Below are 24,036 nucleotides of genomic sequence, written 5' to 3'. Positions count from 1 at the left end.
ATATTATTGACTTAATGCTTTTCTCCATCCCACACCCTTCAAGCGTAGGAGTTTTGTTTTATATATATATATATATATATATATTTTTTTTTTTTTTTTTTTTTTTTCCCTCTCCTTTTTAGGGCCGCCCCTATGGCACATGAAGGTTCCCAGGCTAGGGGTTGAATCAGAGCTACAGCTGTCAGCCTATACCACAGCCACAGCAACAGCAACCCGGGATCCGAGCCACGTCTGTGATCTATACTGCAGCTCACCACAACACCGGATCCTCAACCCACTGAGCGAGGCCAGGGAGGAACCTGCGTCCTCATGGTTACTATTCAGATTTATTTCCACTGAGCCACAGTGGGAACTCCTTTTTATTTATGCTTTTAACCAGTCTGTCCTTTATTTGCCACTGTGGGGTGGTAAGTCCATGATAATATAATCATGTTTTCCTTGCTTTTTTCCAAATTGGTGAGGAATATTTGAAGAACAAATCAGTTACCTCCTTCCCCAGCTGAGGAGAAAGGAGAAACAGCCTTTCCATTGAGTAGCGTCCCCTGAGCCAGGGCTGTACATGCAGTCCGGCCACCATGCTGTGGTGGGCTCCCTGAACCTCATACAGACCTCTTTCCTAAGCAGGGGCGGGGATTGTGTTTTTCAGGCAAAAAGGAAAACCCAAGAGAAAAAGCAAGTACAAGATCCTGGATGCCACAGATCAGGAAAGCCTAGAATTGAAGCCAACCTCCCGAGCAGGTAGTGGCCCTGGGAACTGGGAGCATGGGTGTCTAGATTGGTGCTCTCTCCCTGAAGAGCCACCGTCATCACCAGCCCCCTCTTAAATGTGTTGCTAACAGCTCCTTGTGCTGGAAAAGCCTCTTGTTCCCTCCCTGATAAGGCCTGAGGGTCAGCTTTGCCCTGTGCTGGACAAGCTGCCTACTGGACAAGCTCACTTCCCAGCATTCCTTTCACTGTGCTGAGGGGCTAGGCCTCTTGCTTTGCTTTTCCTGCTCATTCCTCTCAGAGCTCCTGCCTACAGTTCAGCTTCTCACGCTGCCCGAGTCAGGCTCAGGGACCGTGGTCCCTTACACTTGACCAGTCTGTCCTTTCTGGGCAGACAGCAAGGTGAGGCAGCCAGTGTCTGTCAGGGGGCCTCCTTTCTAGCCAGCCTTCCTCTCCTAGCTTCCTCTCTCCAGTATCTGTCAGGTTCTATCACTGTCTTAGAACAGGTAGAGGGCAGATTTCCTGCTGGCTTCTGCTGCACTGGGCTCATCTGTCAAAAGAATTTCCAACTGCATGAGCAGTAAGATGGCTTTCAGTGATGGGGTTAGGAGGGGCCCCCTTCCTTACCTCAGCTTGGTCATTGGTGAGGTTCCCATTCATCGTGGATGCTGCAGGACAGGTCCTGTCTGCTTATGGGAGCTGGACTCTCTTTGGAGCTATTCCTAAACACCCTGCAAGTAGAACTAATCTTTATACAGAGTATTTATTAAACATCTCTCATACTTACCGCTTTGTACTAGGAGAGGCTGTAAGGGGACCATAGAGAGTTCTAAGACACAGGCTCTGCCCTCAGACTTCCACTCTAGTGAGGGAGAAAAGACATGTAAGAAGAGAAATGCTCATGGCAACTGGCTCTGTCTTCCCCCGGGCAGCTTGGTTAGGGAACACTGTGGGGCGGTACCAGGAGGCGGGAGGCTGGCGAACCACAGAAGTGCAGCCAGAGCGTCCCACACAGGATACTGAGGATGAAGGGTGAAAACGAGGGTCCGGAGGGTAAAATGGGCACAGCATCTTGTACCTGGCAGCCAAGGTCATGTTTACGTTGCTCTGGCAAAGTTTCTCCACCCCTTGAAATCCTTCGGTGACTTAGGTTTGGTGAGGTAGACATGGCCTTGGTGACCTTACACCATTGTGCTTTCTGAGATCCTCTTCTTTGCTGATCTTTTTTCTCTATAAACAAATTATTTTCGTTCATATTTCTCTGGAGAAAGCATTTTATCATCCTTCCCATAACTTGCCAGTTGAAGTCATGCTCATCTCTCTCCCACATGTCTGTTTTGGTGATTCTCTCACTGTTATTATCAGCTGTGTTACTGTTTGTCCCCTTAGTAGTCAGTGAGGGCAAGGATTGTATCTTCTTCATCTGTGCATATGGATCAAGACCGCTGTGTATCAGGCCCTGTGCCAGACACTGGTAAGCCAGACAGACCTTGCTCTTGGAAAGCTTGTATCAGGCGGACCTTCAACAAACAAATTCACAAATATGCAAAATGTGGTAGTAGAATAACACTTAAGCTGAGACTCGGGCTGAGAGGAGTTAGGCATATACTCTGGGAAATAGCATACCAGGCAGAGGAGCAAAGCTGGTGAAGAGCTGGCTGCTGGGAGCAACAGAGAGCATTTGAGGCAGAGCTTGGGCGAGTGGCACAAGGTTGGGCAGGCAAGCAGGAACCTTGCCATGGGTTTCTTCTAAGAATTGGGGAGCTTTGGGTAGTTTTCTTAAGGAGGTGAACAGTGTGATTAGATTTACATTTCAAAAAGACAACTGTGGCTGCTACTGAAGGAACTGGAGAGGCCAGGGTGAGTGAGAGATTGGATTAGAGTGTCCTCATGGTGGAGAGATGGTGAGTAGGAGAGACAGCTGGATTCCTGATGCATTCTGAGGGAGGACTTGCTGAGGCTCATGATACGTGGTCCAAGGAGCATGAGAGAAAAGGGAGAGGAAAGGATGGTCCCCAGCCTTCCGCCTCAAGCACCTGTGGATCAGGTGGTTTTATTTCCTGAGATGCAAAGGACTGGAGAGGAAACGCTGGCGACGATCATTTAGTTTAGGACAGTTATGAATGGGGTTGGGGAAGTGAGGCTGGAAGATTGACAAGGATGGGGAGTTTGCAATATCATCAGCCGAAGGAGTTCAGCATTCATTATCATGGTGATGAGGAGTGACGTCTTGAAAGTGTTGGCTGGACTTAAGTGGCTCAGCAGGTTAAGGGTCTGATGTCTCTGTGAGGATGTGGGTTTGATCCCTGGCTAGCCTCGCTGAGTGACTTAAGAATCTGGTGTTGCCGTCAGGTGCCATATAGGTCACAGATTCGGCTTGGATCTGGTGCTGCTGTGGCTGTGGTTTTCGCCTGCAGCTGTAGTTCCTGTTCAGCCCCTGGTCTGGTCTGGGAACTTCCATATGCTGCAGATGTGGCCGTAAAAAAATAAATTAATTAAAAAAATAAAGTGCTGACTTTGAAAAACAGTCTAGTAACTACATTTTAATCCATTGAAGAGATTACAGGTGGCGGCCAGCAAAGTGATTTTTGCCACCATCCAAGGTCAAGGCTGACTCCTGACCTGAGAGACTAGTAGCACTGTTGACAGAATTAGGACATACGGTGCAGTCTGGGTAAGAGGAGATGAATTAAATAGAACTCAATGGAACAGGACTGGAGGTGTTGACATAGGAATCTTCTCTTTGCTGGGGAAGGTCAGCATCACAAAAATGGGTCTGATCCCTTCTGGGAAGAGTGCTGAGGGATAAAGGAAGAGTCCAGGGCTGAGGCGCTGAGGTGAGGGAGCAGGGGTGTCATCAGAGAGCGGCCAGCAGACACTGGCATAGGAGAAGATGATAAGGAACTGATGACAGTGACAGCAGCGGTAATGACACTGGAGGAGTTTGTAGTCACCTAAAGTGCTGGAGTAGATGGTGAATGACAGCAGAAGTGACAGTGCAGTTTTCTTAGGGAGTAAGCAGGTGGTGAGGAAATGGAGGCCATCAATACTTAAAAGTCCTTTTAGAAGTTGAGCAGTGGTACATGGGGTGCATGGGGTTCAAGAACAAATTTGCAGGCAGAGGTGCAGAAGGTCGAGGTGATGTTCCTGAGGAGGAAGGAAGGAGTGGAGAAAGGGGTTCCGATATGCTCCCGAGGCGGGAGGGAGGGAAAAGCTGGGTGATGCTGCTGAGGGCTGGGAGGAAGAGCCTGGATGCAGCGCCGAGGACTTGTGAGAAAGGCGAGGAAGGAGGGAGGTGGCCGGCTGCACCGAGGTGATGCTGATGAGACGAGGGGAGGAGCATCAGCCCTTCTTTTGTGGGCAGTGTCTGGCTGAGAAGGCAGTGCATGTCCCCTTGGATCTAGTGTGAGTGAGTCTGACCAGGCCAGAAGCTCTTCCCCTTGTTCTGAGCTCTGTGTGGATTAGTTGGTGCCTCCCAGAGCGGAGACACTGGTGGATGAGAATGGGTCGCAAGAAACTGAAGAATTACAGCTTGAAGAAGAGTAAATTTAATGGGGCATGCTGGGTATGGAAGTGACCCGAGATGGACACTGTTTGCTGGGAGCCAGGATCAGCTGGGATGAAGAGTGACTAGGAGTGGAGCAGTCCCACCTGAGTCAGCCGGGAGCTACTGAAGGCCGCCAGGCAGTGTGGGGATGCCCGCCCTCAGCAGATGTGGTTCACATTTAGCAGCTGTGGTTTTGGGTTTGGTTTGGTTTGGTTTTGCTGTTCTGTTGCTTTTCCAAAACTTTCTATTGAAGCATATTAGGTTGAACCATATAAAATTTTTGGTATTTAAGGGGTTCCCATTGTGGCTCAGCAGTAACAAATCCGACTAGGAACCATGAGGTTTAGGGTTCCAATCCATGGCCTCGCTCAGTGGGTTAAGGATCCCGTGTTGCTGTGAGCTGTGGTATAGGCCGGTAGCTGTAGCTTCCATTTGACCCCTAGCCTGGGAACTTCCATATGCTGCAGATATGGCCCTAAGAAAAATTTACTGGTGTTTGACATTTCTCAATCTGTGGACATAACAGTTTTCTGTGGTTCAGTCTAATATGTATAGAAAATCAGAAGCACAACTTGATGGGGTTGACGTGTGAACGTGCTCATGTAATCAGCCCCCAGTAGTGCCCCATGGGGCTTCCTTCCAGTCACTCCTTCACCCCAGTTTTACTTCTTACTTCTTAGAGTAGTTTATATAAATGGGATCATTGTGTTTGGCTCCTTTCATTCAGTATTACATTTATGACATTTATCTGTGTTGTTGGGTAGAGCAAGAGTTCAGCCATTCTCATTGCTGTTTAATTCCTGTTGTATGAATACATATATATATTTGTCCGGTATACTGTTGGCAGGCGGTTGAGTTCTTTCCATTTCTAGCTATTACAGGGAGTGCTGCTGTGAACATTCTTGTCCGTGTCCTTTGGTGGACATGTGTATGGATTTCTGTTAGGTCATTCTCCAGAGCCTGAGTTCTTCTTATGCTTTCCTGCCTCCCACAGAACTCCACCCTGTGCAAAAAGGAAGATGATAAAACAATCCACATTTAAGAGAGAGAGGAAAGAGAATGTCATTGGGTGGCACTAACCAAAGCCAGTAGGTACTGGAGATAAAGAATCCGCATTGGAACCCTGCTCTCTTGGTCTCTAGTCTACGGTCTGTGGCTTCTCTGATGGGACTGTTCCATGTAGCCAGGACGGGGAGGACTCCGGAAGCCTCCTTCGCAGGAGAGGGCAGGAAGAGGACATGACTGTCCCTCTGCTCTGCTTCAGGCTGGGAGGAGGGCGCCGGGTGCGGCTCGAGGCAGAGAAGGTTTGTGCTCCTGACACTGGGTTCATCAACTCCCTTGCAGGCATCAAACAGAAAGGCCCAATGCTGAGCAGCAGCCTGATGCACTCGGAGTCCGAGCTGGACAGTGATGATGCCATCTTCACGTGGCCAGACCGAGAGAAGGGCAAACTCCTGCATGGTCAGAACGGCTCCGTGCCCAACGGGCAGACCCCGCTCAAGGCCAGGAGCCCACGGGAGGAGATCTTGTAGTCTCCGGGTCTGTGTCCTCAGGTTAGGGTCAGCAATGCCAGGCTGCTTCTCATACCTCCCAAGTCTGAGGGCAGCTGCTGGTCACTCCACCCTAACACCTCAACCAGAGCTGCTGGTACTTGAATCTAGAGACATTCTCCAGGCACCCCGGAATGAAGCTGTGAACGAAGAGTTTTCCTCTTTAACCTGTCTGGTAGGTCCCCCCCAACGTCCTCACCTCAGGGCCTCCTTTTTTCCAGCCTCTCCCCTGCTCCGAGGGCAGATGGTGCCAGCTCCTGGCCTCCTCTCCAACCCCCTGTTGGCAGGGTTGCTGCTCCCAGGGCGACCGCACAGTGAGGCCTGGCTGTGTCCTCCACACCTGGGTACAGAACGAAGCACCACAGCCGTCTGGCTCCAAAAGCCTGCTTGCGGGCATGGTCTTTGTTCTCTTCTCAGGATGGAGTGTGCCTCTCGCTCGGCCCAGAGGTAGTGGAACCCTCTCCTCACCACTGAGACTGGACTGGTAGTCCAGTAATAGCCTGGCCCAGGATTAGGGGAGGGCTGGCTCTTTCAGGAATGGAGAGGGGCCCCTCTGGCTGCTGAGCTGATGTGTTAGAGCAGCCAGGCTGGACAGACTGCCACCCCCCTTCCTCCTGGCCATCCTGGTTGCTTCAGGGCTCAGGCCACCATGCCCTGTGCTGAGGAGACAGCCACAAACAGAATGGAAATGTTATGGCATGAGGGCGCATGTGTGTGAGTGTCCCACGGTGGTTTCCTCTCAGTCTGTCTCTGTGTCCCTTGCATGTGTGTGTGTGTGGGTGTGTGTTAGTGTGAGTGTGCATCAGCTCCTCCTAGGGCTCTTGGCTACTCACCAGGCAAACTTGACCTGGAAAGACTTCCAGCTCCTTGGAACGGAGACTTACTGAATCCATCTGGGCCTGTCACTGGTTCCTCAGCCATGGTATCTGGGTGTTGAGGAACGGGAGCTTTGGGAGAGTGGCTTTTTAAAAAGAAACTTACCGTTTATACTACTGCACTACTGTCTGTTGTGAGATGATTAAACATGGTATTTAATTGTACACATGCCTGCTGGGTATGCTGCTTTGTGCTCCATTGCTTACCTTACCACGGCTCCAGCCGTCTGTGCGTCCCTGTGACATGATGGCCTCTGGCAGAGAAGTCTTGGGCCTGGCATCAGAATGTGTGGTCAGTGTTGCTGGGATTCTGCCTCAGGGGCTGCCTGGCTGCTAAAGGAGTCACTGCCCTGGCTCCTGCCGGCCAGCTGCTGCTCGTAGCTTTGAGGGAGGAGGGTTTTCTGTCCTTTCTTCACCCCCTTTGTGAACACAAAATTGATACACACACGAAGCCCCCAACCCAGTGGACAGGCTGGGGCTACAGTGTCTCAACAGCCAGGGTGACCTTTAGGGGCCCTGACAAATCAAGTCCTTTTCTGGAACACACAGAGATTATACCTCAAGCCTTCTGCAAGTTCCGTCTTTGGCCCTGACCCTTTAGAAACTTCTGTGTTGACACCATGCCCCCCGCTACCCGCCCCTGTCCCTCCTTCCATCTGCTGGCCAGATGCAGTGACCACTCAGGAGACTCTAAGGCCATGGTAGAGACACACACAAGGGGAAGGGAGCCTGGTCCCTAAACCACCATGTAGAAGAGCTGCTCTACCAGAATGGTCAGTGGGCTGTGACGAGAGAAATAAGCTTCATTGTGTTAGCCAGTGCATTTTTCTTTAAAGTAATGGCTTGCGTTAAGATTGTGTGACAGCCATGTGGGCTGCAGGAGGGGCCGTACAGTTCTAGGTCACATGCTTTCTCTTCTTTCTCTGAAGAGCAGACATTCATTCGGATCCTCCCTTAGGACAGGGCACCCTGCTTGGGGATCCAGCGTCAGGTGTATGTTTACCTGCAGTGTGTGGTCTGGGCGTTGAGGGCCTGGAGAGGAAGAAGCAGCAACAAGCTGAAACTCCTAGATCTCTGTGTGGGGGAACTTCCCACCTGACTGTTGACAGGCGGTATCTCAGCCGTTACTATATCTAGTAGCCCAGAAAACTGAACAGATTTTCAAACACCCATTTCTGTGGTTAAAAAAAAAAAAAAATGCTTAAAGGAAGAGCCAGGACATATCCAGTGCAAAAAGTGCTTAATTCAAATTTGTGCTGCTAATGCCTATAGCATTTTAGTATTCAATTGGAAATAAGACTACATGGATAAAAATCATTATTTTTGTAAACTGCAGGTAACTACACACACCCTGAATCTCTGAAGGGGTCCAATGCCCTCAAGAAAAACAATGTCATTACACACCTGGAGTCAGACTGGGGTTCTTGGTCTGAACTGTAGAGCCCAAAATGGGGAACTGAATCATGGGAACGTCTGAGCCATAGGATTGTCCTTGGCATTTATTATTTGGCTAAATAAATTAAATCATTAAAGCAGATAAAATAGGGAGTTCCCATCATGGCCCAGTGGAAATGAATCTCACTAGCACCCATGAGGATGCAGATTTGATCCCTGGCCTCACTCAGCGAGTGAGAGAACCCAGTGTGGCCTTGAGCTGTGCTATAGCTCGCAGATGCGGCTCGGATCTGGCGTTGCTGTGGCTGTGGCATAGGCTGGTGGCTGCAGTTCTGATTCGATCCCTAGCCTGGGAACCTCCACATGCAGCAGGTTCAGCCCTAAAAAGACCAAAAAAACAAAAAACAACAACAAACAAACAAACAAACAAAACCAGATAAAGTACCATCTCATTACAGCAACTGAAGTTTTGCCTGAAGCTTCAGGGCATTGCAGCCTAGAATTGCTCTCCCTCTGAAACGTGGGGCTATAGTGACTTGTGTGCCTCTTACACTCTATATGGCCCTCAGCCTACTTACAAATTCATGAAGCTGGAGCCATCTTACGTTTTATGACACTCTTCTCATTCTGATTCTGTTACATAGAGACAAAACACATGAGTCTCACACATACACTCTCAACGAAGAATTAAAAAGAAAGCAAAATAAATATACAGGGAAGTAAATACTAGCAATATGAAGAATAAGAACCAAGTGAAAATATTAAGTATGAAAAATATAATGAATAGTATAGAGGAGCAGATACAGGTCAAAATCAGTTAGCTGGAGCATCACCTCAAGAGTCTTTACCAAAAAGCAGGGAGGAGTCAGAAGAGATGGACACACACACACACACACACACAGCAGTCCACCGGTAGAGTAGAAATGCTAACATCTGAATAAATGGAAGGCCTAAAAAGAGGAAATATTTGAAGAAATAATGCGAATAGACTGGCCACAATTAAAGGAAGCTAAAGGGACTCAAAGATGAGTAAGGAAAACATACAACCCAGAAACAGTAATAATAGATTTTGAGACCACCTAAGAAAATCAAAACTTCTAAAAGCTCCCAGAAAGAAGCAGATCGATTACAAAAGGAACAGGATCGGATTCACATCACGTTTCTTAGCAGTATCCTTAAGTGAAAAAAGACAAAGGAATCATGTTTTCAAAATGCTGAAAGAAAAGAACTTTGAACTCAGTTTATCTCAAGACAAACTCATTTAAACAGGAAAGTGTTATAAAAATATTCTCAGTGATACAAGGCTTCAGAATTTTTTTCAGGAGTTCCTTTTGTGGTACAGAGGAAGTGAATCCGACTAATACACATGAGGATGTGGGCTCGATCCCTGGCCTCACTCAGTTGCCGAGAGCTGTGCTGTAGATCGAGGACTCGGCTCAGATACCATGTGGCTATGGCTGTGGCTCCAATTCAGCCCTTAGCCTGAGAAAATGTATTACTTTTAAATAGGTCGATGAAAAGGTTCCAGTGAGTAGCAAGGGGGAACACAAGTTACAGTAAGTAGAAACTGTGAAACAATGGCAGAAATAAGTTGTAAGAACAGTAAAAATGATGTAAGCATCTTAAACTTAACCAAAGGGAGACTCACCCCTTCTTTTCCATCTTCACTTGCCCTCCTTGCATGGAGCCAGTGTTGGAAGAAGAAAATGCACACACAAGGAGTAATTGGTGGGCCTGAAGCCCATGGAAGCTGGCTGGTGAAGGGGGCCACAGGGAGGCAGCCCAGCCATAGGGCGAGTGAGACAGTGGGTGGCTGAAACAGTAAGGAGATTGATTACGCTGTGCAAACATGTTACCTGATTGAGGAATTAAGCACATATATTGAGGATAATAGGAGATAGATTTTTCACTTTTTATTTATGAACACGGAAGGGAAGAGGCTAAAAACCCCAAGTTATTGAATGCAAACTGGAAGAACTGGAATGTGAACTCGCCAGTTAAAACAGACAACAGAGTCAAATACAGTTATATAATAAATATGTGTTTATATTTGCTTATGGGTTATTTATTTATTTGTCTTTTTAGGGCCACACCCGTGGCATATGGAGGTTCCCAGGCTAGGGGTCAACTTGGAGCTACAGCTGCTGGCCTACGCCACAGCCACAGCAACACCAAATCTGAGCTGTGTCTGCAATCTACACCACAGCTCAGGGCAACCCGGAGCCTTTACCCACTGAGTGAGGCCAGGGATCAAACTTGCATCCTCATGGATACTAGTCAGGTTCGAAGCCACAACAGGAACTCCTTGGATTGATGGATTCTATCCACTGATAGGGCATAGGAACAGTTTTGTCTTAGTAGAAGCAAGCATACCAAATACTCAGGCTTGGAGTTCCTGTCGTGGCTCAGTAGTTAATGACTCTGACTAGGATCCATGAGGTTGCAGGTTCGATCCCTGGCCTTGCTCAGTGGGTTAAGGATCCGGTGTTGCCGTGAGCTGTGGTGTAAGTCACAGATGCGGCTCGGATCTGGCGTTGCTGTGGCTCTGGCGTAGGCCAGTGGCCATGGCTCTGATTCGACCCCTACCCTGGGAACCTCCATATGCCGAGGGAGCAGCCCAAGAAATGGTATTAAAAAAAAAAAAAAAAAAAAGACAAATGCTCAGGCTTTAAGGCTCCATGGCTGAGGCTAAGACTGGGGCAGGGAGGGTATAAAATAATGCCAGAATGTCTGATTTTGAGTAATACTGAAAAAATGATGGGGACACGTCAGAATATAAAAGCGAGCCAGAGAGGCTTGCATTAATCAAACCTGGGATAGGAGTTCCCATTGTGGCTCAGTGGTTAATGAACCTGACTAGCATCCATGAAGATGAAGTGGGTTAAAGATCCAGCATTGCTGTGAGCTGTGGTGTAGGTCACAGATACGGCTCGGATCTGGTATTGCTGTGGCTGTGGTGTAGGCTGGAGGCTACAGCTCCAATTCGACTCCTAACCTGGGAACCTCAATATGCTTCGGGTGTGGCCCTAAAAAGAAAAACAAAAAAAATCAAACCCAGGACAATTGGGGCATCAAAATAAATTGAACTATAACCTACTGAATAGGAATCTATGAGTATATACAGATATACGTAAGTGAGTAAAAATTTAAAAGATTCAACATGAATTCTTTTTTAAAAAAACAATTTAGGGCAAAATGATTTTAAAAAGTAATAAAACAGGAGTTCCTGTCGTGGCACAGTGGTTAACGAATCTGACTAGGAACCACGAGGTTGCGGGTTCGGTCCCTGCCCTTGCTCAGTGGGTTAACGATCCGGCGTTGCCCTGAGCTGTGGTGTAGGTTGCAGACGCGGCTCGGATCCCGCGTTGCTGTGGCTCTGGCGTAGGCCGGTGGCTACAGCTCCGATTCAACCCCTGGCCTGGGAACCTCCATATGCCGCGGGAGCGGCCCAAGAAATAGCAAAAAAAAAAAAAAAGTAATGAAACAGAAGAGGAAAAATAGGGATGAAACTGAAAAAATTACAGAGAAATATAAAAATTCCAAATTGACATCAAAAACTTGAATAGACTGGAGTTCCCGTCCTGGCTCGGTGGTTGATGAATCCAACTAGGAACCATGAGATTGCGTGTCTGCGACCTACACCACAGCTCACGGCAACGCCAGATCTTTAACCCACTGAGGCCAGGCATCGAACCCACAACCTCATGGTTCCCAGGTGGATTTGTTTCTGCTGTGCCAAGACGAGAACGCCTCAGACTTCTTTAATTTGATGTTTAAGATTGCTCTCCAGAATGGATATTTATTCTTAGAATATGTAAGGGTTTTTATATCCCTACATCACTACCACCACTTGGCATTATCCATTTTTCTAATTTTATCCAGTCTTCGAGATGTAAAGTGATAGCTCTTTAAAAATATCCCAGGAACTTCCATTGTGGCTCAGTGGAAATGAATCTGACTAGTATCCATGAGGATGCAGGTTCAATCCCTGGTCTTGCTCAGTGGGTTAAGGATCTGGCGTTGCCGTGAGCTGTGGTGTAGGTCGCAGATAGGGCTCCAATCCCACGTTGCTGTGGCTCTGGTGTAGGCTGGCAGGCAGAGCTCGGATTCAACCCCTAGCCTGGGAACTTCCATGTGCCATGGGTGTGGCCCTAAATGAAGGAAAAAAAAAAACAAAACCAAGATTATTGATGAGTTTGAACATCTTTTTACATATTTGTTACCCTTTTGGGTTTGCTCTTCTATGAACTATCCATTATTCTTCAGTTTTCTTTACATTTTAGCAGTTTTTGATATATTCTATGTGTACATCCTTTGATGGTTTTACAAATTACAAGTATCTTCTGAGCCTGTCATTTGTTATCTTTTATTGACAGGAATTATTAATTACTAAGTACTTTTAAAAAAGCAAAAAAACAGAAAGTGAAGTTCCTGTCATGGCTTAGCAGGAATGAATCTAACATCCATGAGGACGCAGGTTCGATCCCTAGTGTTGCTCAGTGGGTTAAGGATCTGTTGTTGCCGTGAGCTGTGGTGTAGGTCACAGACGAGGCTCAGATCCTGTGTTGCTGTGGTTGTGGTGTAGGCTGGCAGCTACAGCTTGGATTCGACCCCTTGCCTGGGAACCTCCATGTGCCACAGGTGCAGCCCTAAAAACAAAACAAACCAAACCATAAAAACAAAACTAAGTACTCTATGGCCTGCATTACTACTATGAATAATATCTTTTCCTTTTAAGTACACTATCTAATCAGCTATTGTTCTTGTGGAAAAATTCTTGAAATTTTATAAGCTTATTTTTTAGTTAGCAACCTTAAACTTATTTTTAAATAATTGTTTTTCTTGGCTTTTTAACATAGATGTTCATAAACATCTGAAAATAATGACGTAAAAATGAGTTTTCTCACTTGCCAATATTGATATTCTTGTTTTTTTCCTTAGAGTCTGAATCAGAACTTCCAGTGCTCTATTCAGCAGCAGCATACTGGGCATAGCAGGTCTTTTAGTTACGGCACTGGTTTGGCTGCTTTAGTGGAGACCAAATAACAACTTCAGTAAGATGAAGGTTTGTTTATGTGACGGTTTTGAGCTAGTAGGCAGTTCAGGAGATAAGTGGCTGTCCCATGAGCCACACCTCATGGTTACTAGTCAGCTTGGTTAACCACTGAGCCATGACGGGAATTCCTAACATGCTCTTGGTACGTTGCCCTTTCCCACACAGACAAAACCACAGCAATGTGGTTTGCTGTGACCATTCACCTTGGGAAGCTGGAATTAGAGGGCAAGCCCTTGCCTCTTAAAGATATGGCCTCGTAATTACTAACACCATTTGCTTCCATCCCACTGGTCAAAACCTAGTCACATGTTTACACCTAGTGGCAAGATGGCCTGGTTACCAGAAAGCTACTGAGTAGTCAAAATATAGGGGTATTTTTTTGGGGGGGGTCTTTTGTCCTTTTTAGGGCCACACCCAAGGCATGTGGAGGTTCCCAGGCTAGGGGTCTAATTGGAGCTGTAGCCACGGGCCTACGCCAGAGCCACAGCGACGCAAGATCTGAGCTCCACCCGCGTCTGCGACCTACACCACGGCTCACAGCAACGCCAGATCCTTAACCCACTGAGCGAGGCCAGGGATCCAACCCAAAACCTCACGGTTCCTAGTCAAATTCGTTTCCACTGTGCCACAACAGGAACTCCGGTATTCTTTATTGTAATCTCACAATTTCAAAATAATTCAAGGTGAAGTAGGCAAACTTTGTAAATCTCAAAAAAGTCTGCATGAAATCTAATATATACAATACTTGATACTTTAAATATAATTAACATTAAAAATCAAAACAAGTCTTTGATGGGGGAAAAAAGACAACTGAAAAGATTTTGCAATGAAACAATATATTTACTGGACTGAGTAAAAACCAAATAATTTATTTTCTGAAAACTGCTCTTTTTCTTTGTAATATACCATCTGTTGGGTCATACCAATAGGGTCAAAAAAGTTCTTTCATAACATAAAGAAAGGAATAATTCACCCATCAAATACAAATATACTGTTTTATTCCAAGGGAATATTTCTGTGGTTTCTGCAAGGGAAAAACCCAAAAGTGTTTCAAAAAAAAAAAAAAAAAAAAACAGAACAGAATGGCTAATTTAATGTTTTTCTTGTTTGATATTTTTCTCCGCCCCCCGGGGGGGGATGTAATTTTGCATAATTTCAATAAAATTTTTAAAAGCAAATAACCTGATGCACATATTAACAGCTATATGCTTATGCGGAATGACCAATAATTAATCAAGATTTTCTTTTATGAATTAATTTAGGATCTGGACAAAGTCTGTGGACTAACATGCAATTGAAATCCTGACACAGTCATTCACCTGGGTATTTGGCTGTTCTCAGAAGATACAGGATTTTTTTTTTCCTCTCTGGTGTTTTATAACAATGTACCTACTGTGCCAAATATTTTTTTTCATACAACTACAAAAGGGGAAATATTAGTGTTTATATAAACCATAAAATTCGTATAGTGGGTACTATTACACCTGATGTTGCTGGATAGTTTATTGGCAGACTTATCAGACAATCCAATTGCTTTTCCTCCATATCAAACAAAGTTTGGAAGTAAGTTTTCCAGCCAGAAATGACAAACACAGATGGAATTAATCATACAGAATTGGGGCAGATTTACTTCTTTCACATAGTTCGTGGTAACAAAAACAAAATTTGTTACAGGCAGAGGGGACAGAACTGTAAGTACACAATGTCAAAAGGCCTACCTTAAAATTTTTGTTGTAGTTAAATGACTTTATTAAAAAAACAAACAAAAAAAAAACACCTGCCACACCTATCTATAAAGATGGGACATAATGAAAAGTCTTCCAAGGTTAAAATTTCTAAGAGGCTTTTTAGACTTCTCTCATTTCTATTACAGGGTCAAATTAATCTCAGCTAAAGAATTTATGTGATTAGCCAATATCATTAATGCTTTGATTCAAAATTCTGTGAGGAAAAAACAGAATAGAGATGAAGGAGATGGATCCATATGCCAAACACACCTATGACTTGCAATCCTCATAGAACTACTGAAACAGCTAGAGTTTGGAATAATGCTATAAGAAGACTGGATATGCAAGACAGTCAATGTCTTTGTATCCTAACCCAAGAAGCCTATTTTCAGTTTCTTAGGGCAACAAGGTCATCTTCCAAATGCTTTATATAGGAATATACTAGGACCTTTTTTCCTACCATAATTCTGATACCTAAGTAACACTGTGTCTTTGTGGAATCACCCACAGGTTTGCCAGAGTAAAGAGAGATTCATCTTTTTGAAATGACAAGGGCCTCCAGAAACTGGTACAAAAGACAAAATAAGAGGAATTATTTGGGAGACAGGAAGATAAAACAATGGGAGAAAAGCTGCCATTTGGGGATAAAATGAAAACGAAAGGAGAACCCCCATTTCTGTGTACCACAGCTCATGCTGTGAAACAGCAGCAATAAAGGCTGACACCCAGAGAAGTGGGCATTTTAGTGGGTTTTCTACAAACATTTCAAGACACTTGGGCTCTGACAGGCTCCATAGACTTTCTGCAAAATCATCTTGCAGGTTCAGCCCCTTTGACTTAATTTACCCACATCCAGACCCACACTTAAGAAGCTAGACCCAGAAAGTGAAACGGACACATTGCTGCGTCAACAGCAGTGAAGGCCTTTTCCCTAATGTGAGGGACCCCATGGCGAAAGCACCAGAGGGTTCTATCCTTCACAGAATTGGCTTGGCAGTGAAAATCAAAATCAAGACCACTTCACTCTCTACCTTTTAAAAAAAGTTGAGTATTTTTATTGGGTCTTCAAGTCTGGGTCCCACAGTCCTCAGCTGATGTCACTCTTAGCTCGGTACTGATTTCTCCCCTGACTTTCACATAGAGCTTGCCCAAGTAGCCTACTGCAGCCAAGGTTTCACTCCAAAGCTACCTCTCTAAGGTCTAAGGTTACTATGGTAGAGTTTTATACAACAGGTTTCCTTAAAAATATTCCACAATTTGTTATTCCCAAACAAAATAAGATTATGCACCACTCAGAGAAATTGGTTAGTCATTCTGAAGATGTCTAAGGACTATGTCACTGCCAAAGAACAACATCTCTCAGTTCATATTCTTTCCTTCAATTTTCATTTGTACATCCACACTGTGGTTCACGAGTCATCTGTTTTCCATTATCTTATAATCAAGTCGAGAGGACTTGGACTTAAAGATCGTTTTCCAAAGCTGGATGCATTCACAGTTTGGTGCATACCAACGTATATGAAAATAGGAACCGCACTTCCACTTTAATCTGACAATTCAACATCAGAGTCTTCTGATTTGGCTTTGGCAAGTTCTTCGTGTACTTCCCTCACCATGAGAATACGTGTTAACATGGTGTCCAGGGTCCCAGGGTCTATCGGAAACGTGGAGTACCACATGGGGCTGTTTGGAACACAGGAACGCTCAGGCTGCAGGTAAAACACGTCATTCCTCTGCTTTACACTTTCGGAGCTATCCACAGGGGAACAAAAAGAACAGAAAAAAGGAAAATTGCAGGTCAGAGCGTACAGGAAATATGTGACTACTCTTAAAATACAATGGCTCTCAACTTTTCCATACTGTGACTAATACTGTAAACAGAGCATCCACAGAAGTGAGTTTATAAGTATTTATTCTCCAGGAGCAACCTGTGACTCCGTATTTTTTTCTCCCACACTCAAGAATCACACTGGATTGGAAGTGAGTATGATGCCAGCAGACAAAAAAGTGTAAATCCTTCACAACAGGATTATGAAGGATTTATCAGGTACAAAAAAAAATTCAACTCCCATGTAACACTATCGCTGAGACAAATATATCCTCAGCGCCCAAGATCTGGAATGAATCCCAAGAGCACTCAATACGCACTATCAAAAAGCAAGCCCAGGAGTTCCCATCGTGGCTCAGTGGTTAATGAACCCGACTGGCATCCATGAGGACGAGGGTTCAATCCCTGGCCTAACTCAGTGGGTTATGGATCCAGTGCTGCGGTGAGCTGTGGTGCAGGTCGCAGTCACCCATCGGATCCCAAGTTGCTGTGGCTGTGACAGCAACTATAGCTCTGATTGGACCCCTAGCCTGGGAACCTCCATGTGCCTCGGGTGCGGCCCTAAAAATACAAACAACAACAAAAATACAAAAAAACCCAAGCCCAGTCATATTTGAGAAAGTGCTTTAGCGTGGATCTTACAACTCTTTAACTCTAAAATCAAAAAGTTTCTGTAAGAAAAACACCACTCAAAAAATTTCAATTCTTTAAATTGTTTTCCTATTTATAGGTTTGGTAACACAACCTCTCCCTTATCTTTCTTATAAATAAATTCACAGCAGTTTAGGTATCACTCAACTAGATATAGTTGAGCAACAACTGGAGAAAGCAAACAATGGCAATGATTCTTGCTTTTGAAGAGATTTTTGAATTAAAAAACATTACAAAGATAAAGCAGTTTGTTTCAAAATCCAGGCAGATATGAGTTGGGAAATATACGAAATTAGCTGTAAATCATTATTTAAAGTCACAGACCTTTCTAGCTAACATTTACATTTAAGCATCTGAAATCCAAACTGTTTTACTACTCTTTGAAGTGTGTTATTATCCAGTTCAGAGGAAAATCACTTACCATTTTGAGAGATAAAACTCATAAAGTCGGACTGGGCATCTTAGGGGGTTGTCAGTATTCTCTGCCATCTCCACACCCACTGGAATCTCGTCATCTTCATTTCGTTTCCTCTTGCCAAGAGTTAGTTTATCTTGACACAGGAAATAATAATCAAAATATTGTTAAGTCTTTCTTTACATCTTAAGACCAATGAGCTTTACCGGCTTCTAGTAGGAACTGTCATTCCTTTTCCTTTCACCTTTCACTCATTCAACACTTACTGAGCACCCATAGAGGCACTAGACTAGTGCTAGGTTAATGAAACAAAGTCCCTGCCCTATAAAATCTATGATTCCCTCCTCATCAAAGTGGAAGCAGCATGATAAAAAGCCTGATGCTTAAGAGAAGGTCTCAACTGTGAGACTGAGTTTGTTAAGAGATTTTTATGAGGCATTTCCTAACCCATAGCAAGATAAGCAGGGGAAAAGGGTCCGTGTGCTCTCCTCCTACAGAAGCACACAAGACACACGTCGTCACCTCTTCATCTGAAAATATTTTTCCTGTGGGGCACCAGTGTCCACTGGGCATTTGTTTAAGTTTCTTTCATTTGTCATAGTATGAGAAATGAAGTCTTTGGAAAATAAATCCTTGATAAAGTTGACCATTTGATAAGGAAACAGCAAACCCTTTTTTACCAACAGAATTTTGTAGAGGCCAAGGGTTACCAGGGTGAAGACATGGAAAGTGGCCTGTTTCCGTCCCACCTCTCCATTCAGTCTTCAAGAGAAGAGTTACTGAGAACCTGAGGGAGAAGTTTTCTTCTTTGCCTATAGCTGCTTTTAACAACTCATCCAAAACTTTCTTTCCCCAGCTTCGTGTATTACTTATAACTTAAACAAATTCACCCAGTTTTCCATCTAGAGGCTACCTAAATAGAATTTGCTAGCTACTCATTCAGTAAAGAAGCTAAAATTATTACCAATCTTTTCAAGCACTTAATCAGAAAACAGGGAAATGTTATTACCTCATTGCCTCCACCTCCCAGAAGTAATATGAATTAAGAGCACAAACTGGGCAATATATAAATGAAACCAAGTGGACATAGATGTGTGGTGAAAAAAGATAACCTTAATATTTTCTAAACCAAAGGAGCAATGAGAAAAAGTTAACACAGAGACGAAAAGCACAATTATTCCTTACAGATTTTAGTTTCAGTAATTAAAAACTGTCACATTCAAAATACATAGTTCACAAAAAAAAAAAAAAAAAAAAAAGGAGTTCCAGATGTGGTGCAGTGGAAACGAATCCAACTATGAACCATGAGGTTGCAGATTCAATCCCTGACCTCGCTCAGTGGGGTAAGGATCCCACGTTGCCGTGAGCTGTGGTGTAGGTTGCAGACGGGGCTCAGATCTTGCGCTGCTGTGGCTGTGGCATAGGCTGGCGGCTTCAGCTCCAATTCAACCCCTAGCCCAGGAACCTCCATATACTTCGAGAACAGGCCTAAAAAGCAAAAACAAATAAACCCAAAATATATATTTTATTCTTATCCCAAGGAGGTAACTACCTAAACAGTACACTCTAGGTGAGGTTTAAATTCCTTCAGAATTGGAGTTCCCGTCATGGCTCAATAGTTAACGAATCCGATTAGGAGCCATGAGGTTGCCAGTTCGATCCCTGGCCTTGCTCAGTGGGTTAAGGACCTGGTGTTGCTGTGAGCTGTGGTGTAGGTTGCAGACATGGCTCGGATCCCGTGTTGCTGTGGCTCTGGTGTAGGCCAAGGGCTATAGCTCTGATTCGACCCTAGCTTGGGAACCTCCATATGCCGTGGGTGCGGCCCTAGAAAAGGCAAAAAGACCAAAAAAGATAAAAAATAAAAAAATAAATTCCTTCAGAATTTGACAATGTTGAACTAAAAAGAGGTCAAACTGCAATGAATCTGGGGGATTAAAATGATGGAGTGAAAAGGACTGGAGCTCACCTTCTCTCATAAAAGCAACAAAATTACAAACAACTGCTGAACAACCTTCAACCAAATAGACTGCAAATTATCAAAAAAGATATTCTATTCCAGAAGACAAAGAGGAGACCACACTGAGACAGTAGAAGGGGTGGTTATGTGACATAAGCAACCCCATACCTGAGGGTGGGCGGCCCACAGACAGAAAAGTAACTGTATCGCAGAGGCTCGCCCACAGGAGTGAGAGTTCTGAGCCCCAAGTCAGGTCCCCACACCTGGGGATCTGGCATCGGGAGGAGGGGCCCCCGGAGCATTTGGCATTGAGAACCAGCAGGGTGTGTCCACAGGACGTGGAGGAAATGGAGCCTCCACTCTTGAAAGGCGCACACACACTTTCATGTGCACTGGGTCCCAAGGCAAAGAAGGAATTCCATAGGAATCTGAGTCATACCTGGTGCAGTTCTTGGAGGATCTCCTGGAAAAATAGGGGTGACTGTGGTTCATTGTTGGGGAGGGACAATGGAGACAAAGGTCTTGGGGATATTCATCAGTGTGTGCTCCTCTAGAGGTGGACAAAGTGGCCCCACCCATTGGGGGAGGGGGAGCCCAGACCAAACAATAATCCAGGTGGGAACACAGCCCCACCCATCAGCATACAGGCTGCCTAAAGCCTCCCCACCAACAGGCACACAGCGGCCTCTAATCACACCCAGAGACAAAGCCCCACCCACCAGAGGGATAAGAATCAGCTCCACCTACACCAGTGGGCAGACACCAGTCCCTCCCACAGGAAGCCTGCTCCAAGCCCCCATAGCAAGTTCAGCCTCAAGGAGAGCAGACACCAGAAGCAAGAGAGGCTACAACCCTACTCTCTGTAAGAAAGAGACCACACCAAAAATCTATACAAAATGAAAAGACAGAGAATTATGACTCAACCCAGAAAAACAGCTAAGTTATCTGGAGATTACTAACCAACATGAAAAAGACTTTAGACTGATGACAGTAAAGTGAGTTAAGATGTTAGAAATAAACTGGAGGCAAAGATTGATAAATTACAAGGAGCAATGAGCAAAGAAATAGAAGATTTAAGGATTAAGCAGAGGTGCAAAATAAATCAAAAAGAGGCGCTCTCCTCACAGGTAAAAAAAAGATTTAGAAACAGACTTAAAAATTAAGCGGGTTCCTTTTAACTAGTTGGCCCATCTATTGCCTCTGTATCAGTGATTCTCGAACTTGGTCATTTATTTATTTAGTCTTTTTGACTTTTCTAGGGCCGCTCCTGCGGCATATGGAGGTTCCCAGGCGGGGTCTAATCGGAGCTGTAGCTGCCAGCCTACGAAAGAGCCACAGCAACTCGGAATCTGAGCCACGTCTGTGACCTACACCACAGCTCACGGCAACGCTGGATTGTTAACCCGCTGAGCAAGGGCAGGGACTGAACCCGCAACCTCATGGTTCCTACTCACATTCGTTAACCAATGCGCCACGATGGGAACTCCTGGACCTCTATTTAAATTCCCTGAGAAATTTTATTTTTTTTGTTGCCTTTTTTTTTTTTTTTTTTGGTCTTTTGTCCTTTTTGGGCCGCACCGGTGGCACATGGAGGTTCCTAGACTATGGGTCTGATCGGAACTACAGCTGCCAGCCTACACCACAGCGACAGCAACTCCAGATCCAGCCACATCTGTGACCTACACCACAGCTCACGGCAATGCTGGGTCCTTAACCCACTGAGTGAGGTCAGGGGTCGAACCATCAACCTCATGGTTCCTGGTAGGATTCGTTTCTGCTGTGCCATGATGGGAACTCCAACCTGAGAAATTTTATTTTATTTTTGTCTTTTTTGCCATTTCTTGGGCTGCTCCTGCGGCACATGGAAGTTCCCAGGCTAGGGGTTGAATCCGAGCTGCAGCTGCTGGCCTACGCCAGACCCACAGCAACATGGGATCCAAGCCGCGCCTGCAACCTACACCACAGCCCACAGCAACACCAGAACCTTAACCCACCGAGCGAGGCCAGGGATTGAACCCACAACCTCATGGTTCCTAGTCGGATTCGTTAACCACTGAGCCACGACGGGAACTCCCGACCTGAGAAATTTTAAAATGCAGATGATCTGGGCTATATCCTAGACCAATTAAATCAGAATGTCTAAAAGCCAATGAAAGCATACTGAGGCAAATAATTTCTCTAATTTTTAGTCAAGCCTTTAACCTGGCCCTGACAATAAAGAGAAGCATTCAAATGCTAAAATAAAGCTATACTCTATCATGTCTAAATTTTGCAATTACTCTTTGGTACTAAGTGTCTATTTGGGAGATCCCATTGTGGCCCAGCAGGTTAAGAAACTGACATAGGCTCTATAAGGATGCGGGTTCAATCCCTGGCCTGCCTCACTGAGTTAAGGATCCAGCACTGCTGCCAACTTGTGGCAGCAGTCACAGATACAGCTCAGATCCAGTATTATTGTGGCATAGGCTGGCAAATCCAACTCCAATTCAACCCCTAGCCCAGGATCTTCTGTATGCCACAGGTGTGGCCATTTAAAACAAAAATGTCTATCTGGAGTTCTCCTTGTGGCATAGCGTAAACAATCTGACTAGGAACCGTGAGGTTGAGGGTTTGATCCCTGGCCTCACTCAGTGGGTTAAGGATTTGGTATTGCCATGAGCTGTGGTGTAGGTCACAGACGCAGCTTGGATTCTGTGTTGCTGTGGATCTGGAGTAGGCCGGCAGCTACAGCTCTGATTAGACCTCTAGCCTGGGAACCTCCATATGCCGAGGGTGCGCCCTAAAAGGACAAAAGACAAAAGACAAAAAAAAAAAAAAGACATCTTTTAAGAGAGGGATAAGATGGCAGAATAGGAAGATCCTGGACTTGTTTCCTTTCGTGGTCACACCAACTCTACAATGATAAATAGAGGAACTACCTTCAAGAAAGACTGGCAGAAAAGACTTTCCACAACCAAGGATAAAAAAGAAAATCCCCAGTGAGAGGGGCAGAAGGGGTGGTGATGTACCTAGCCAGGACCCACGCCACTGGTGCACCAACACACAGGTAGGGGAGCTAGGACAGCTGCAGAGGTCCTCCTGAGGAGACAGGGTTCAAACACCACACTGAACTCCCCAGCCTGGTGGGACCAGCACCAGAAAGACAAGACCCAATAATACCATGCTTCTTAAACCAATGAGGCTTATGTCCAGAGGGTGGTAGGAAACAAAACTCTACTCTTAAAAGGGTGCACGCAAAAACTCCCGCTCCAAGTCCCACCGCACTGGCAGCAGTTTGAAAAGTGCCTGAATCACACATGAAGAAGATTTAGTAACTGATTTTAGGGTATGGACAGGGAAGGAAGAGATCTCTTGGAATTTTCAATGGTGACAAAGACAATGGCGAACATGTTATTTCTGCACACCTTCTACCTAGCTGGTCTGGTTGCGGGCACCATTTATGACTGCTGTTGGACACCATCTCATCCGGTTCACCTGCAGATCTGTCCAGTGGGCATCCTCCAAAGCAACCCCCCAATCCACCACTCCCAGGAAGCTCTCTCAGATGGCACGGGAGCTTCTCCAAAGCAGCTCCCACCCTAGGAGCTGGCCTCACATACCAGAGTGCCTGCAATAGTCAAGACTGAGCACCATAGCCAGCTAAGTCAGCATACTAGCATACACACAGCCATCACAGCCAAGCCACAACAAGAAGGTGCACGCAGCCCACAGAGGTGACAGCCCCAGAGCAGCTGGCTCTACTGACCAGGGGGACCCATGCTACTAAGCCTTATAGGATACTTTGTTATTTTTTTGCATTTTAGGGCCACACCCACAACATATGGAAGTTCTCAGGCTAGGGATCAAAATGGAGCCTACACCACAGCCACAGCAGTGCCAGATCCAAGCTGCATCTGTGACCTACACCACAGCTTGTGACAATGCCAGATCCCCAACCCACTGCTCGAGGCCAGGGATCGAACCTGCATCCTCATGGATACTAGTCAGAATCATTTCTGCTGCACCACAATGACGGGAACTCCCTCGGAGGATACTTTTTACATAAAATCACCCCTTTAAAACTTGGAAATGTAGGAGTTCCCATTGTGGCACAGTGGTTAGCGAATGTGACTAGGAACCATGAGGTTGCGAGTTCAAATCCCTGGCCTCCTTGGTGGGTTGAGGATCTGGCGTTGCCGTGGGCTGTGGTGTAGGTCACAGATGCGGCTTGGATCTCGTGTTGCTGTGGCTCTGGGGTAGGCCAGCTGCTACAGCTCCGATTCAACCTCTAGCCTGAGCACCTCCATATATATGCCGCAGGTGTGGCCCTAGAAAAGACAAAAAAACAAAA

At 45.5% G+C, this 24,036-nt stretch overlaps 2 protein-coding genes across 12 annotated transcripts in view; one reads left to right on the top strand and one right to left on the bottom strand.

Moving 5' to 3' along the window:
• The window catches only part of KIAA0319L (KIAA0319 like), a 118,473-nt gene extending 111,631 nt beyond the window's left edge, over positions 1-6,842 (top strand). For all 4 annotated transcript variants that reach the window (XM_047793308.1, XM_047793307.1, XM_047793309.1 and 1 more), the window contains 2 exons: positions 647-738; positions 5,597-6,842. In XM_047793308.1, coding sequence (XP_047649264.1) covers positions 647-738; positions 5,597-5,784 — 280 coding nt within the window. In that variant the 3' untranslated portion in view covers positions 5,785-6,842. The remainder of the gene's footprint in view (positions 1-646; positions 739-5,596) is intronic.
• Positions 6,843-14,616: 7,774 nt separating this feature from the next.
• Positions 14,617-24,036, bottom strand: part of ZMYM4 (zinc finger MYM-type containing 4) — a 165,590-nt gene continuing 156,170 nt past the window's right edge. For 7 of the 8 annotated variants that reach the window (XM_047793299.1, XM_047793298.1, XM_047793300.1 and 4 more), the window contains 2 exons: positions 17,756-17,885; positions 14,617-16,607 (listed from right to left, as the gene is read on the bottom strand). In XM_047793299.1, coding sequence (XP_047649255.1) covers positions 16,400-16,607; positions 17,756-17,885 — 338 coding nt within the window. In that variant the 3' untranslated portion in view covers positions 14,617-16,399. Of the gene's footprint in view, positions 16,608-17,755; positions 17,886-24,036 lie in introns of those variants that run through there. The other variant, XM_047793301.1, reaches the window with a different exon arrangement.

The sequence above is a fragment of the Phacochoerus africanus genome, chromosome 8, assembly GCF_016906955.1.
Source record: "Phacochoerus africanus isolate WHEZ1 chromosome 8, ROS_Pafr_v1, whole genome shotgun sequence".
Classification (NCBI taxonomy): domain Eukaryota; kingdom Metazoa; phylum Chordata; class Mammalia; order Artiodactyla; family Suidae; genus Phacochoerus; species Phacochoerus africanus.
This window is presented reverse-complemented; position numbering and strand designations above follow the sequence as displayed.